Consider the following 17,219-nt stretch of genomic DNA (forward strand, 5'->3'; position numbering starts at 1 on the left):
ACTCCCTTCTCATTCCATCTCCAAACATGGGCTTTTAAATTCTGCCCCCAAATTTCATTGCTATGATGGAAGAGAGTAAAGGATGGTTAGTGTAATTTAACGACCTGCTATTGAGTTCCCCTGCCCTGCATATTGTTTCTCTGGGATCATGTACAGAGTCCTGTCCCTTTATCAAGATACCTGAGTGCTATTGCAGGACATACACGGTGTCCTTAAGGTAGGTTAGCAGAATGTAGCTCAGTCTGTGAAAGTAAGCAGATAGAAGTTTCATCACAAAAATTGTCTTCACCTATCAGGTCATAAAAACTGGTTCCGAGTTGGTAAGACCAGTAGGCCTGTTCCCTGCTTCTAGGAGAAATTGAAGCCTACTTATTTACTTCCCGAGATGACATCTTGGGAAGAGGGCTTTCTGTTGAAATGCCATGTGCTTGGTTGGCATGGCCTCTCTGTTCTTTCTTTCAAATTTGTTATTAGAGCAGTCTAGTAAGATGATTTGTGTCTTCTGAAACCAAACGAGAAAGCAGGCCTTGTGTGGTTTTCATTGTCCTGCTCTACTGGCCATTGGGGATTCTCTCTGTCTCTAGCCCTGTTGGGGATGGCACTGAAGGTTCCAGCTCTCTAAGCATAGGGTTGGTTCCCCTGGCAGTCAGCCCCTGGCCTAAAGCTGTCGAGGGGCCTCCTTATTATAAACATAGGTAATGCTGAAAGGGGCTTATTATGAATAACAAAACACGTTCTTCTCACCCTTGTCAGGAAATGATGAGAGTTTTAGGAGCTCTGTACCAGGAATGAGACAAAGACCAAATATACATTTCTTCTTACATCCCGGGATCACAGGGGCTTAGTGTTTAATAGGTATCGGGTTTCAGTTCGGAAAAATAAACAAGTGCTGGAGATGGATGGTAGTGATGTTTGCACAGTGTGTGTGTATTTAATGCCGCAGAACTGTGCACTTAAAAAATGGTCAGTTTTCGGTTGTTTTTTATCACAAAGTAAAATGAGAAACATACCTGGCACATAGTATTAGTGCCTACTCAACATTAGCTGCTGTCTTTGTTACTATTACCATTTAATGTTGTGTTTATAGTTATTATATTTATTATTATTATGTATAAAATTATAATAATTTAACGTTACCGTAGAGGTCTGAGTTCATTCATTCATTCACAGAGTATTCATGGAGCACCTACTGCATGCCAGGTAGTGTAGGCACTGGAGAGATCCAGATGATTTGAGTTAGTGTGAGATCATAAGAAAAGGGGGAGATAGGAGATACCATGTGGATAAAGGGCCCATGGTAGATAGAGATCACGGGAAACTATTTGAACGGGGTAAAGAACACGGATAGGAGAGAGTCTAAGGTGTTGCCTGGGTTTACAACCCGGATGAGACCAGAAGGATGCTGTTGTCTTTCGTAGAAAGGGGCCATCGGTGAGAAGGGTTAGTTTGGTGGTAGAGGAGCCGTGCCGAGTGCTCGGGGAGCACTCCTGGGTTTGAGTCAGCTCAGAGGTTGTGTGTACTCGTGGATCGCTTATTTATGCACGGTTGCTCAGAATGGTCCTTTGGGTTCTTGAGCTACACGAGGCACAGTTTGCCATTTTCTCTTTTTGTTTTTAAAAACAGTGTCACCTTACCAGCCCAACTGTCTTGCCGTCCGTTGTGGTTAGCCAGCCTCGAAACCATTCTGCAGTAGAGCTTGAGCGTTAGGCTCTCCTTAATTTTTCAGGTATTTATTTATTTTTTTTAGATGTTTATTTTTGAGAGAGAGAGTGTGAGTAGGGGAGGGGCAGAGAGTGAAGGGGACAGAGGATCTGAGGATGGCTCTGCGCTGAACTCAAGAGAAGAACCGTGAGATCATGACCTGAGCGTAACCGAGTGAGCTGCCTAGGCTCCCCGAGGCTTTCCTTTAATGGAGTAAGCTAAAAGCAGTTAAGTAGGCGTTACCGATGTGATTATTGATTATGTTGCTTCCTGTGTCAGAATGTTGCATCTTACAGCCCTTTCAACCCAATGAGAAAAACAATTTGTATGTTTTTATATATGAGAATTCTATGTAAGAATTTGGTGTGTAAGAATTGTGTAGCATATATTAACTTTTTTAGTTAAACGGTTACCACTACCATTAAAGCCACTTTAAATATGATGACGTTTTGAGGGGCCAGTGGGTTGAAGACATCTGGAAAGTAGTTGGAAATGTGAGTCTGAAATTCAGAACTTAAATTAAGAGTGGTAATGTGGTTTTGGGAATTATCCACTAAGGGGCAGTCGTTGAAGTAATGAGAAACAGCAAGGTGGGCGGGGGATGGCCCGAGCGGCGAGGGCTGGGGCCAGGAACCCAGGAGAGCTGGCATTAAGCAAGGGTGGGCACGGGGGTGCTCGGGCTGGAGGGGGCACTTCAGGCTAGGCCTTGGTTGGTGGGCTATGGCTCTCTTTTACTTCTTAGGAAGCCCTCTTCCTTAGGGCTAATCCAGGCTCTGAGGAATGCTTGGTCATTTTTTGCGGCTCTGAGGCCCGAGACAACGGACACAAAACAAAAAAAACCCTCTCTTAAAAAAAAAATCCTATAAATAACATTGTAACGTTACATTCTTCCACCAAATTCATGGTTTATGTTTTTCCATGTTTCTTTGTAGTCCCTGTCTGTGTAGATAGATGCACAGTTTTGCAGTTAAAATCAGAACATCAATTCATCTCTTTTTTTCTGCTTCTTTCAAGTTTTACTATTTCAAATATTACTCCATTAAGTTTAAAAAAATTTTTTTTCTAATGTTTATTTTTGAGAGAGAGACACACACACATAGAGTGCAAGCAAGGGAGAGGCAGGGAGTGAGGGAGACCCAGAATCCGAAGCAGGCTCGGGCTCTGCACGGTCAGCACAGAGCCCGACACGAGGCTCGAACTCACGAACTGAGAGATCATGACTTGAACTGAAGTCGGACGCTTAACTGACTGAGCCACCCAGGTGCCCCGAGAATGTAGATTTTAGAGATAAATCTGGTTTGGGCAGTTGGGAGTCTTGTGGCTTAGTGTGTTTTTAAACCACTCTGACCTCTGTTTCCCGCATCAGTAGAATGGAGCGCATACCCAGGTAACATCGTGGCCCAGAGCGTTGCCTGTGACAGTTGGTGTGCGGCACTTAGTCATGATAACTGCCCAGCACATGGGAACTACTCCTGATTATCTGTGACATTTTGAATGGTTGTTTCCCAGGAATGGGGTCCTCTGGGGTGTTACCTAAGAACATAATTTAATTTGGCAGACTTAGAAATTTATCCTGTATCCTGAGGTAACTATGATTTGTGTTTTCTGAAGCCAAGTGAGAACACTGGCCTTTTGTCTGGTGTTCCATTGGCATCCTGCTCAGTTTGTGTGTGTGTTTGAGAAGATAAGTTACAGCTTAGATAACTGAGCTCAAAGTCAAGCTCATTTGAAAGACACGCTACAACTGGAGGCAGAGGCACAGCCCTGACTAATTGGAGGTGCCTTGACATCTTACAGGCAGATTTCTCTGCTAATACCGTTCGTACAAGTGGGTGGACCCACAGGTGCGGGACCGACCTCCCCACTTGGCGTATTACTTGTATATAACTGGTTATCGAAGAAAAACTGTCAGCCGTTAAAATTGTTCAGGAAGTTTTCTTCTGAAGGGAAGACTTTTCGTGTTCTGCCTGTTTGGAAAATCGTCCTGATTCTGCCGTCTCAGTTTGCATCTCTGCATTTCTCCTTTTTCAGGACCCCATCTCTGACACCAATTAACTGTAGTTGTGAATGGGGCTAGATGAGTAATTTTCCCTCGATAGTTTTCCTGTTTGTTGAGCGAAGTGACCTTTCTGCAAACCGCGTCTGAATCTGAATTTCTGTGTGCCCTTTAAAATACTCCTTCAGCGCCGAAATCAAGAGTCGGGTGTTCAACCTACTGAGCCACCCAGGTGTCCCTTGACTTTTTTTTTTTTTTTTTTATGTTTTTCCTTTGCAGTCAATATATTTTATTTTCTGAGCTACCTATTCAAAATTTTCCCATTTAAACCATTATGGTGTGTCCCTTCCTTACTGAATTGAAAGGTTCTTTGTAAATTCTAGATACAAGTTCTTAGTTAGATAAATGTTTTTAAAATACTGTTTCTCATACTGTGGCTTGTCGTTTCTTTTATTAAAAGTGACTTTTGAAGAGAAAAAAAAAAATACTCCTCCAGCATAAAGGGTAACATTTAGGGCTCATTGGTAACCTTTGGCCTCATTCCCTGTCTTTTTCCTAATGGTTTCCTGTGTGTCTTTTCCTGGCAGAACACGCTGTTGCAGCAGCTGGGAGTAGCGCCTTTCTCTGAGGGCCCCTGGCCCTTGTACATTCACCCTCAAAGCCTCTCTGTGCTTTCACGCCTTTTGCTCATCTGGCAACATAAAGCCGCTGCTCAAGGTGATCCAGATGTCCCTGAATGCCTTAAAGTTTGGGACAGGTAAGAGAACTCCAGGTGAAGCCCTGCAGAGAAGGTTATGGACTTTTTTGATTTGTTTGACTTCTTTGTAGTTAGTCCGTGGCTCTGAGGTGGTATCTGCTGATGGCACAAACTGGTGAGGGCGGACGAGTGTGTGTTTCCGGTGGCCTTGGGGGAAGAGGTGCTGTTTAAAAAACGGGAGCACCAAATTAGTTATCTAATTAATTAAATAAGTAATATAAAAAACAGAAGTACATAAACTATGGTCTGGGAACAAAGTCATCCGTTGGCACCTGGGGGGGTTTGGTTGCAGTTTTGAGACATAACCTGACTCCTGAATGTAACCGATTCAAGAGTCCTGTCCTGATTTATTGAAAGGTGGGGAACAGGAAAGCCAGCTCTGTCTTTGGCTGTTCTGTTTTCAACGTGAAACCACTCCAAGTGACTTGCAGTCTTTTTTTGGACAACTTTTAAAGAATTTCTTCACTTGGGGGAAGCTCAGATTAATCATCGAAATCCTCTTTAGATGGACCTATATTTGCCATTTTTGTTTACATGGTTAGGAGCCTTCAAAGCAGTTTGTTTTCCTAAAAGGCTTTGCTTTTCTCTTCCTCATTCTGTGATCAAATAGCTGTAATGCTGGATTTGAGAAATCCTAAACCTCCTTGAGTGCCAAAGACCCACTGTGTTTTTTCCTGGTGGAATCTTGCAAAAAAAAAAAAAAAAAAAAAATGGGGAGGGGGGTTGTCGGGGGAAGAGACGAGGATGAGGGAAACCTTTATTAAAACACAAATCTCTTTCCTAATAGCCAGAGGCAGTGGAAATAGTTGGCTACATTCATTCCTTTTTTGCATAAAATCTCTTCTGACAAGTTCTCCGAATAGTGTAATTTCTTTTTATTGCTTTTTACCGCACCGACTCATTTTGGACTGTTACCATGTAGTGAATTTAACCTGTAGGGCTAAGCTCTCAAGATAAGCTATAGAGCCAAAAACGATAGGGGAAAGTAATTGAACTATCTCTACCTGTTCAGGTTTATTAATTAAAAAAAAAAAAAAAAAGGGGCCACCTTTTTGGGGGCTTCCGGTTCTTTTCATGGTCAGAAATGGCGGAGTGCGTGTTAACACTGTCACCACAGTCGACAGGGAATGTTTTGTGGTCGAGTCTTGCTTTTTTGTAGCCAGGATTGAGTTCTTAAATCTTCTCTTTCCACGTAGATTCTTGTCTTCCTTGATTTGTTGTCTTGATGCCTGGGTTTAGAAAGCTTAACTCTTCCACACGTGACACCGTGACTCGTGGGGGACGCGTTCTGACTTTGTCCACCAGACACGTTCTCCTTTTCTCCGCGGTAGGTTCTTGTCGACCATGAAGCAGAGCGCCCTGCAGGGGGTGGTGCCCAGTGAGACGGAAGATTTGAACGTTGAGCATCTGCAGCTGCTCCTCCTCATTTTCCACAACTTCACCGAGAAAGGCCGGCGGGCCATACTGACCCTGTTCGTGCAGATCATCCAGGAATTGAGTGCCAGCGTGGAGGCCCAGGCGCGCTCCGTGCCCCTCATCCTGGCTCGCCTCCTTTTGATCTTCGATTATCTGCTTCATCAGTACTCCAAAGCCCCTGTGTATCTGTTCGAGCAGGTACAGATGAACGCATTGTTTTCGCTCTACTGGCTGTGATTGAGAGTGTCACTCTTCTTGAGTTGTGGTGATCCAAAGCAAAATGACCTGCTTACTTGAGGTTTCAGGTGTTTGTTGTGGTAGGTTTATGATTAACCTTGGGAATACCACTGGACTTCTGGATGTGCACTCACGCTTTGTACCTAGCCAGGAGCAGTAAGTGTAGATTATTTGATTTGATGCATTTGTGAAAATTGGATTATAGGCTCTGTTCACAGATATCCTTTGAATCACCCCACTTTATACCTGTGTCTAGCTCTGCGCCCCGAGCATCGGTTCCCCCCCAACCCGCCACTCCCCACCGTGAATATTTGTTAGTGGAGGAATGATGGTTGAGCAGTAGGTTTTATGGATTAGTAAATTCTTTTGTTGTAAGGATCCAACACGAGGATGGGAGGTCCAGGTAAGGATTATTCAGCATTTCCTAAAATGTTTGCTTGAGTGCTATTCCTATTAAACTTCAGCAAAAAAGATTGTTCCCCAAAAAAGTCACGGAAAAATCTAAAACTTTTGTTTTGGCTTGTGAGTTTCCCAGTCTTTGATACGTTGGTCAGTTGTGATGCCTGCAGTGAGATGCTGAATGTGGCTGTGTATCTTTCTTAATTTGAGTATTTGTGTTTTAAAAGGTACAGCATAACTTGCTGAGTCCTCCTTTTGGGTGGGCAAGTGGATCCCAGGACAGCAGCAGCCGCCGGGCGACTTCCCCTCTCTATCATGGGTTCAAAGAAGTAGAAGAAAACTGGTCTAAGCATTTTTCATCAGGTCAGAAAAAAGACGGTCAGTAAGAAGCTGACTCATTGGCTCTCATTGGGGGGATTAAATTTGGTATTTGGAGACTCCTCAAGGTTTAGTCTATTCCTTATAGGTGGCAGATACCAGTGGATTCAAAACTTTTTCAGAAATAGACCGTTGCATATCCCACGTTGATTTAAAAACAAAAAGCAAAAAACCATTGATACATAAGAATTAGGAATTCTTGTGTATGCTCATAGAGTACAATATTTGGATTTTTGCCACTTGGAGTGATTACATTTAATTTTTCAGAGGAATGTGGTTCTAACCCACAGGCTAAATTTCCTTTTGGGTCATGGTGGAGTCTATTCAGAAAACAATGGGAGCCATGACATTCTCTGCAGTGTTTCTCATAGAGCAGGTGTCCCTTCTTTTGATGAAGTGCCTCTTGTGTTTATCTTTAGTTTGTGTTTGCACACTTCCTGAGGAGTGTAAGCTGTTGAGTGGAGTTTGTGGAAACTCCTCAAACCTTAGATCCTGTCATTGGGATCTCCTAGTAGTTAGTCCTGTTGATATTGGGGAGACAGCCATTTAAGTTTAATGCAGTTAGTCTGTGGGTCCAATTTTGATGATTAACTTGGTGTTTGCAGAGCACCTCTGTTACCTCCTAGAGCAGTGGTTCTTAACTAGGGATGCTTGGGCCCCATGCCCAGAAGGGACAGTTGGCAATGTCTGGAGACCTATTTGGTTGTCAAAACTGGAAGGGTGCTAAACATCCTGTCGTGCACAGGATAGCCCTCCCTCAGCAAGGAATTATCTGGTCCAAAAGTCCGTAGTGCCAAGGTTGTTTGTGTTTTCAAGTGTCCAAAGGGTTTTCTTAATTTTTACATTTTATACTTACTAAGCAGAATCGAGAATGAAACCATTCTTCTAACGAGCTTATTGTTTTTCAGATGCTGTCCCACAACCCAGATTCTACTGTGTCCTGTCCCCAGAAGCCTCAGAGGATGATTTGAACCGACTTGATTCTGTGGTACCAGGAATTTTAAAACCCCATTTTACATGTGGGTCAGATGGTTTCCACCAAAATCAGCCTGGCAGGGGAAAAGGGAGTCACTTGCTTTTTGTAATGAGGGAATTTGGCCTGTATTAGGATTTGAGGTTATTCTAGAAGGAAAATATTGTTTTGAGATTTATTCGCTGGGCTCCACTTTTGCTGTAGGGGACCCTTCTTCCTGTCTTTGTTGGTGTGTTCACATGCCGATATTTTAACGGACAAAAATAGTTGCCTCGTTCTATAGCCTGCAGCACTTGTGTGTGCACCATAACCCATCAGCTGGGAGAGGTCCCTGAGTGGGAATCTTGCTGCAGTGAGAAATTCATAACTATAATTTGAATGAGCTGTTTTGTCAGTTCTGAGGTTAAATGGTAGTGTATGGGTTGGAGGAAAAATATTTCAAAAAATAGGACAGAATGATTTTCTTTCTCTCGATATTAGGCCTGCGATGTTCTTTTCTCCAAGCTTGTCAAATATGATGAGCTTTATACGGCACTGACATCACTGCTTGCTGCTGGATCCCAGCTTGATACAGTCCGGAGGAAGGAAAATAAGAACGTAACGGCCCTGGTAAGACCACCGAAGCCCAGGCTGATGATGAAGAGTTTGGGATGTGTTTGATGATTTGGTAGCTGTTCTACCAGAAATTTCTTTCTGGGGTCTAATCAGTTATTGAATTATCTGTTTCTTACCTTCAGCGAATGGTGGTTGATAGGTCACATTGAAAGTCTCCCACTGGAGCTTTTCCTGTGGTCCCGTGAATGTGTCTCTGTACCTCTAGAAGTTATGACAACAATTAGAACCACAGAAAGGGCCACCTGATTGTGGGCCTGCGAGGCAGAATGTCCTGCTCTCTTTTGGTTACTTGGTAAATTCTTGGGGAGCCGAAGTTGTCTTAGAACTGTGATTTTGGCTTGTGAGATGTGCAAGTGTGGAGCACATTATTTATATGTGGGTTCTAACATGTTCTGCTTTATTATTGGATGTATTCTCTATAAAGATGTGGGGAGCAGACTTGAGAGCCAAATCTCAGTTGAAAATCAGGACTCTACACAGTCTGCTCTAAATGTATTCAGGGGGCGCCTGGGTAGCTTAGTGGGTTGAGCATCCGGCTTCGGCTCTGTCATGGTCTCACCATTTGTGAGTTTGAGCCCTGCATCAGGCTTTGTGCTAACAGTTCGGAGCTGGAGCCTGGAGCCTGCTTGGGATTCTGGATCTCCCTCTCTCTCTGCCTCCCCCCCCCCCCCCCCACCCCCCAACTTGAGCTCTGTCTCGGTCTGCTTTCAAAAATAAATATTAAAAAAAAAATGCTGTATTTGGAACAGTTCTCACTGTCAGGGAGCTCATGACGCGATAGCAAGTGCTATTGCTGTGATTGCTCTTTGCTTTTTCCAGGAGGCCTGTGCCCTTCAGTATTACTTCTTGATACTGTGGAGGATCCTAGGGATTTTGCCACCATCGAAGACTTACATGAACCAGCTGGCCATGAATTCCCCTGAGATGAGTGAATGTGACATCTTACACACCCTGAGGTGGTCTTCCCGTCTCCGCATCAGCTCCTACGTCAACTGGATAAAGGTACCGCAGTGTGACACAGGCCTTGCTGCCAAAGGGTTGTCCAAAGTCACCGTGCTCTGTACTTGTGGGAACTTGTTAATTTAAGAGTAATGAAAGCTTTAGATTCTGTCTGTGTCAACCTTCTGAACGCGTTTTCTTGGCTGTCCAAATAGGATCACCTTATCAAACAGGGCATGAAGGCTGAACATGCCAGTTCTCTCTTAGAACTGGCATCCACCAAGTGCAGCTCAGTGAAGTATGACGTTGAAATTGTAGAGGAATACTTTGCTCGACAGGTACGTTAGTTTTGGGTTCATAATGACAGGATTTAGCTTCTGCTGCAGTCTTTCCCCACAACTAATTAGTATCTTGGGTATCTTTAAAGATCTCATCATTCTGTAGCATTGACTGTACCACCATCTTGCAACTTCATGAAATTCCAAGCCTGCAGTCCATCTACACCCTCGATGCTGCCATCTCGAAGGTCCAGGTCTCTCTGGATGAGCATTTTTCTAAGATGGCCGCTGAGACTGATCCTCATAAGTCATCTGAGGTCACCAAGAACCTGCTTCCAGCCACCCTACAACTCATCGACACCTATGCATCGTTCATTAGGTGTGACAGGCTGCCTGCCCACGGATGTCAAGATGGGGAATTTAGATCCTTCGGTGGTTTGCTTTCCTTAGAGGCCTGAAAATTCTTCACATTGGACTTAGCGGTGTTTTTTTTTTTTTTTTTTTTTTTTAAGTTTATTTATTTATTTTGAGAGAGAGATCAAGTGCTGTAGGGGCAGAGGGAGGGGAGAGAGAATCCCAGGCAGGCTCTGCACTGTCAGTGTAGAGCCCAGTGCGGGGCTTGAACCCAAGAACCATGAGATCGTGACCTGAGCCGAAATCAGTAAGAGTCTGACACTTAACCAACTGAGCCACTTAGGTGCCCCTAGACTTTGTGGTTCTAGGTACTGTTCACTGTGCAGATCCCAAAGGACTCAGAATTGTACACATTTTTTATTTTTATTTTTGTCAGCTTAGGTTTTTTCTTTTTTCCCCCTCTCTTTGTAGACTGCCTGATGAGGGAATTTTCAAATAGTTCAGGAAGAGTCGAGAAGTTTGATTTCTATAAATCTTTAAATATTTTGTATCATTTACCTTGTAGGATATAAGGAAAGGTAACACAATTTCTCCAGACATGTCATTTCTGTTACTCACTAAGATAAAGCTTTAAATGTTTTTGAATTTCATGGTAGGTAGTTAGAGAAAAAAATTTCCTAATGAGTTAGAGAGTATTTTGAAATCCAGTCCTTTCTTAAGTAATAAACACTGCAATTTGCATGCCCTGTAGACTTGTTCTGTGGGATGTTTAAATATTGTGGAATTTGTTTTCAGTGTATAAAAATTAGGAATTTGTTCACAAAACAAGATTTCAGGCTTTTCTTACATTGGAAGAGCTGGCAAAACTGGGCTTGACATCCCATGTGACATTAACACACTGGAGTTGAGGAGTGGCTGCCCCTTGTAGCTCTGCCCACCGGGCCCCTTTATGCTCATTTACTTTATCTGGTGCCCGTAGGATTTCACTGTTCAGCTCCTGTTCTTTGGAACTTTTGTGCTGAAAGGGACTCGGATTGTTATAAAGTTTAACTAATGTCTGGGTGTGAGTGTCTTGGAGTAAGTAGAGCAGAGACTATTGCTAGAGGCACAATTTTTGACAATATATGAGCCATAAGCGTGAGTAGGAAATGTGAGTGCTTGCTTGTGCCAAGTACTGATCTAGGTACCAGGGATATCGCAGGGTCAAAGGTGACCAAGTCACTTCCCTCTGAGAGCTTGTGGGCTCTAATCTGACCCATTAATTAATGCCAACAGTTTGTATACTGTTAATAAATGTTCCTGGCAAGTAAGTTTGGGAAGTGCTGAGTAAATATAATTGAACAGCTTTCGAGAAAGTATAGTATAGTTGATCCTTGAACAGCATGGGTTAGGGGCACCAATCCCCCTGTGCAGTTAGAAATCCGCAGAGAACTTTTGACTCCCCAAAACATAACTACTAATAGCCTGCTGTTGATCGGAGGCCTTACTGGTAACATCAAAACGATCGATTAGCGCGTATCTTGTATACAAAGGTATCATATCCTGTATTCTTACAATTAAGTAAGCTATTTGTAAAACATAAAAAGATAACATCATACGAAAACCACAAGGAAGACAGAATATGTTTACAGTACTGTACGGTATTTACCGACAAAGATCCACGTGTGAGTGTACCTGTGCAGTTAACACTTAATGTCGTTCAAAGGTCAACCGTACTTCTCAGAGCCTTCAGTATATACATTGCCAAACTTCCAAGGCCGGGGAGAGGTGGGTGGATAGTGTTCAATGTTCGCCAAGCTCATCTGTCCTGGAATTATGTTTTGGGAACATTTCAGAGGATGGGATATTCTTTGGAAACAGTTGCCCATTGGAATTTGTAGGAGATTAGAAATGGGTAGGTACTCTCAACTATATTTAATAGATTAGGAAACTGAGATAACAGGTATTTCAATTTGTCTAGGGTAGTTTCTCCTATGATGGGAGTAGATTACTTCAGTTTTCATGTAGCCCCCTGTTTTTTCTTCAGAGCCTATTTGCTACAGAACTTTAATGAAGAAGGATCCACTGAAAAACCATCCCAGGAGAAATTGCATGGCTTTGCTGCTGTTTTGGCTATTGGCTCTAGTAGGTGCAAGGCCAACACTCTGGGTAAGTGAATTTGAAAATGCTATTACTACCATTGAGTAATAGTATAATGCTATTAATACCATTGAGAATGAGTACTACCATTTATCTGCCTGCCTGCTGACATTTACCACTCACTGGGGCCTTTGTGTGTCAGACACAGGTGTGTGTGTGTGTGTGTGTGTGTGTGTGTGTGTGTGTGTGTGTCTGTCTGTGTCTGTGTCTGTGTCTGTGTCTATCTGTCCTCTCAGGAGCCCTGTGAAGTGTTACCGTCCCCTTTTACTCATTAGGAAACTAAGTCCTCGAAGTTAACTTGCCCGAAATCCTGCATCTTGCAATATGTGGAGGCTGGGATCCAAACCAACATCATTAAACCAACAGCATTAAACTGTTGCTGTTAGCACAGATCTTTGTTCTTGTTTTCTTTTTTCTTTTTAGTTTATTGATTTATTTTGAGAGACAGCATGAGCAGGGAGAGGCAGAGAGAGAGAGAGAGAGAGAGAGAGAGAGAGAGAGACAGAGAATGAATCCCAAGCAGGCTCCACACTGTTGGCACAGAGCCCAATGCAGGGCTCAAACTCACGACCATGAGATCATGATCTGAGCTGAAACCAAGAATCAGACACTTAATGGACTGAGCCACCCAGGCGCCCCTGTTCTATTTGTCATTTATAGAGATCAGGAAGATTAGCAAGCTGTCCCTTTGTGCTGGGCAAACCTCTTCCCTTTTTTAGGAATGATCTGATAGAAATGTAGGATGGGGAAGCAAAAGGACTTGAGCAGGACTGGAGTGAAGGGCGGTAGTTACCCTTTAAATTTATAGCCGTTTGTATTTTCCTGAATTGCAAGCTTTAAATGCCCTTTCAGTGTTCAGGTAGTCTGTCTCACTTGAAGAAATTAAATTCTACTACTTCATCAAACACTGTTCTTGATGTGGATTAAGAATCCCTGTCCTCAGATTTGTCTTAAGGAGAAAAGAGGTCAGAGTGCTGCCCGTCCACAGAGGGTGTAGCAGAGGCTGAAGAGCGGTCTTAGCCTGACTTGTAGCGACATGCCCCCACTTCGCATCTTGTTTTCAGTTGTCGTCTTTATTTGCAAGATTAGAAAGTGAATGTGATGGGAAGTGAAAACCTTATAATCGACATTGTTAGCTATTAAGCAGTTAGTTAGCTCTTGGACATAGTACTGCTATTGAAACACCCATCTAAGCGATCTTCGTAATTATTTTGACAGCTTGGGCAATGGTGTTTCTTTCTGCATTTGGGCTTGGCTTTAAAATACTATGTGTCATTCTTTCCCTCTGGTGATGAGTTCTCATCCTTCCTGTCGCCTCCAGGTCCCACACTGGTTCAGAATTTACCATCCTGGGTGCAGGCTGTGTGTGAATCCTGGAATAACATCAACACCAACGAGTTTCCCAACATTGGCTCCTGGGTGAGTGTCTGTTCTGGGAATAGAAATGTGGAGCACCGGCTATTCTGTGTTCTGTTCTTGTTCCTTAGGCTGAAACTAGCTGCCACGAGGTCTTGGTATGCAGCAGTATATTTGCTAATGATAATTGATGTTTGAATCGATAATCAAAGCCTTGAATTACCCAAGCGGTACCCAGGTGGTCGTTTTGTTAGGAAGTCTGGGTTACCCTGTTAAGTGGACGACCACCTTATTACTATGAGTGTGTTTTTTCGTCTGCTTAAGACTGGGATGTGAAGATGAATCGTATTAAGTGTAAAGTGCTGACAAGATCTAGCATCTGAATTCTCAGAAGATATAAACTGTTTCATTTTCTTTTTAGGAGAAATGTCAGGCGCCTACTCCTTTTGTAATGATTTTATATAGTAGCTTTTAGGTTCTTTAGGCTCTTAGAAGACTGTAGAATCTTCTGTCCATTTACTTGACCTTTGTGGATGCTCTAATCAAATTACCTCTATTAACAGATAATTCCGTTGTCACAGTTCTTTGGAAAAGCCAAATATTATAATCTTGTTGTCCTGCTTTGTAATCGTGACCCCTATTTACATCACCCGGAGCTATAGCAGAAGGATCATGAAGATATTTTAATGGAGGCTCTGGGGCTTTGCAAAATACAGATCTTTCTTAATTATGAGAGACAGTAGTCTTAATGTGAAGTATAATGTATTCTAATGATTTGAAACCTGGTATTGGGTATCTTAACTTTGTACTAACATCTTAACTTAACTTTTGAAATTTTAAGTTAACTTTGTACTCACTACAATTTGTTAACTGCTTTCAGTGCTCCACCCCACGTTGCTTTCCAGGATGGATAATAGTATATACTGAGTAGAGCCGTTGTCTAGAAACCTCGGTGGAGGTCTTAGTTTATGTCAGTTGGTATTTTTCCCCCACACGAGAGTTTATCCCAGATAGGTAGACGCTTTTTCTGTTCTTGTCTGTTTTGTTCCCTTCCAGCGCAATGCCTTTGCTAATGACACCATCCCTTCGGAGAGTTACATCAGTGCTGTGCAGGCTGCTCACTTGGGGACACTTTGTGGCCAAAGCCTGCCCCTGGCTGCTTCCCTGAAGCACACCCTTCTCTCCCTGGTCAGGCTGACTGGAGATCTTATTGTGTGAGTACCTACTGCCCAGCCCTCGGTGCTCGCTGTGCCTGCGTCCTGTCGTAGCTAAAGGAAGACGGGATGTAGGGCTGTATAATGATGCTTTTCCTGCATGCTTCGATAGCAGAGAGAGTATTGTTTCAGAGTGAATAGAGTGTGAACATTCATCTAGAATGCCATGTGAAAGGCAACAGGATACCTCCTCCCCTCCTGCAGAAGAGGCCATGCAGGCTTCAAATCATATTGTAATTTTGAGGTGCTTCGGGTCGGAATTTGAAGGTGGCAGTGATGTATTTCAAATCGCGTGTCTCCAGAATCATCACGGGAGTTAGACTCTGCTATTGTGGGGCTGGGACAGGCCAGTGGAGGCATGCTCTGTCTTCCAGTACATAGGTCACAGGTGAAGTCCCGTATCATATTGCCTTAAGCGTGGTCCGGATTCCTGGTAGTTCTAGAAGAGTTGTCTGGGTTTCTAGTTTAGGTTTCAGTTCATTTTCTTTTCTGAATACTCTATAAAATACACCTTACATTATTTAACATTTTAATAAATGGGCTTTTTACATGGAAATGATTTTTGTTTTTGATAGAATAACGAAAAAGAAAATTTTGAAGTTGTATGATTACATCTATGTAAAAAAATAACTGCCAAGGGAAAAAAAGCCTGGGGTAAAAGCTCTCACCCCTCAATAAGTGATTGAATTGCCCGGTCCTTGCCTTTGCAGCTAATTTTGGGGGAGTATATCCATTGACATGGTTCCATTTTCTTTGAAGTTGGTCCGATGAGATGAACCCGCCACAGGTAATTCGGACCCTGCTTCCCCTTCTTTTGGAGTCGAGCACTGAGAGCGTCGCCGAGATCAGTAGCAACTCCTTGGAGCGCATCCTGGGCCCTGCGGAGTCTGATGAGTTCTTGGCTCGAGTATATGAGAAACTGATCACTGGTTGTTACAACATTCTGGCCAACCATGCAGATCCCAATAGGTGAGCCTGATCTGAGCAGACATCAGGTTCCTGTGACCTCCTGCTGTTTTCAGTGAAATGTACTGGCTTCTTTATGTCATTAACTCATGACTTGTACTTTTTAATTGAAAGTTCTGTGTTTATATGTCTTCTCTTAATGATGAATTCTTAAGAATCAGCATTGAGTAGATGGAAGGCTTAAATGGTTCATATTTGGAAACTTTAAGTCATTGAATGGATGCTTATCAAGCACTGTATTAGATACAATGAACCGTACAAAGGACCTTCATAAAATTTCTAATATTTTTGTAACCCTGCTTCTTTCGGAAATGGGTGGTGTGGAATTAGGTGGTCTGTCACCATTGTCTGACTTTGGTAGTTTAGGTCTTAGTGATGTAGATGAGTCATGAGGAACAACAAAGTAAGCTGCAGTTTTGTCCCACTGAGAAGCGGACAGATAAAGGGTCCAGTACTGGGGTTTCTGGTCTTTTTGTTGTTGATGAATCCATGGTTTTATCAAGGGCTCCTTTTTTTTTTTTTTTTCTTTTCCCTCCCTTCCTCCCTCCTCCTCCCCTTTTTCCCTCCCCTCCCTTTTTCCCTCCCCTCCCTTTTTCCCTCTCCTCCCTTTTTCCCTCTCCTCCCTTTTTCCCTCTTCTCCTTTCCTTTCTTCCTTCCTTTCTTCCTTATAATTTAAAACAGCAGCAATGATTTCTTTGGACTCTTAGAGATTGAGTACATCTGTTATCTCAGGTTTTATTAACTTTTTAGTTTTATTATAATTCAGCTTGTTAAACATGCACCGAGTTCCTACTGCACAGCCAGGCTTTATGCTAATAAGTTTTGGGGGAAAAAAACCCAGAATATTGCCCTTAAGGTTTAGTGATAAACTTTGGGTTTTTAAAAATATTAGGAAGGCATTGACACAGATTTTATTTCTGGTAGTTGACTTTTCTTTGTGCTTCTCAGTGGACTGGATGAATCCATCTTGGAGGAATGTCTCCAGTATTTGGAAAAGCAGCTGGAAAGCAGCCAGGCTCGTAAAGCCATGGAGGAATTTTTCTCTGACAGGTGAGCTGTATTTTGTTTTCCTCAGTGAACAGTTTTTGAATGCCTTCTGAAAGTAGTAGGTATTTCTTCTCAGGGAGCACCCAAGGCCTGCTTCAGTGTCTGTACTGTGGGGAGGACTTAGATTCATTGCTGACTCCTTCAGGTTATTGATGAGGGGGTTGACTTCATGAACACCTAGTGTGGTTCATTGGCAAGTGGCCAGTTCCCCTGGGAGAGATGACCTCGTGAAGACATAGAAGCGGATGCCTTTTATGTGAGGCTTAATGTGATTCTTCCATTTTTCCCCCCTTCTGCCTCCCAGTGGGGAACTGGTGCAGATCATGATGGCAACAGCCAATGAGAACCTGTCTGCTAAATTCTGCAACCGGGTTCTGAGATTCTTCACCAAACTCTTCCAGCTGAGTGAGTGACAGCTTTTGGTAATCTTCTTATGGGAACTTTGATGTCCGGC

The 17,219-nt window shown here is 43.0% G+C and overlaps 1 protein-coding gene across 5 annotated transcripts in view; it reads left to right on the forward strand.

Moving 5' to 3' along the window:
• UBR4 (ubiquitin protein ligase E3 component n-recognin 4) overlaps positions 1-17,219 on the forward strand; it is a 131,101-nt gene that overhangs the window by 27,294 nt on the left and 86,588 nt on the right. For 4 of the 5 annotated variants that reach the window (XM_049617952.1, XM_049617951.1, XM_049617950.1 and 1 more), the window contains exons 18-31: positions 4,285-4,454; positions 5,786-6,068; positions 6,734-6,884; positions 7,793-7,872; positions 8,338-8,466; positions 9,292-9,474; positions 9,627-9,749; positions 9,839-10,068; positions 12,070-12,191; positions 13,504-13,601; positions 14,595-14,752; positions 15,512-15,721; positions 16,667-16,768; positions 17,070-17,170. In XM_049617952.1, coding sequence (XP_049473909.1) covers positions 4,285-4,454; positions 5,786-6,068; positions 6,734-6,884; positions 7,793-7,872; positions 8,338-8,466; positions 9,292-9,474; positions 9,627-9,749; positions 9,839-10,068; positions 12,070-12,191; positions 13,504-13,601; positions 14,595-14,752; positions 15,512-15,721; positions 16,667-16,768; positions 17,070-17,170 — 2,140 coding nt within the window. The remainder of the gene's footprint in view (positions 1-4,284; positions 4,455-5,785; positions 6,069-6,733; positions 6,885-7,792; positions 7,873-8,337; positions 8,467-9,291; positions 9,475-9,626; positions 9,750-9,838; positions 10,069-12,069; positions 12,192-13,503; positions 13,602-14,594; positions 14,753-15,511; positions 15,722-16,666; positions 16,769-17,069; positions 17,171-17,219) is intronic. The other variant, XM_049617953.1, reaches the window with a different exon arrangement.

Source organism: Panthera uncia, assembly GCF_023721935.1.
Source record: "Panthera uncia isolate 11264 chromosome C1 unlocalized genomic scaffold, Puncia_PCG_1.0 HiC_scaffold_4, whole genome shotgun sequence".
NCBI classification, from domain to species: domain Eukaryota; kingdom Metazoa; phylum Chordata; class Mammalia; order Carnivora; family Felidae; genus Panthera; species Panthera uncia.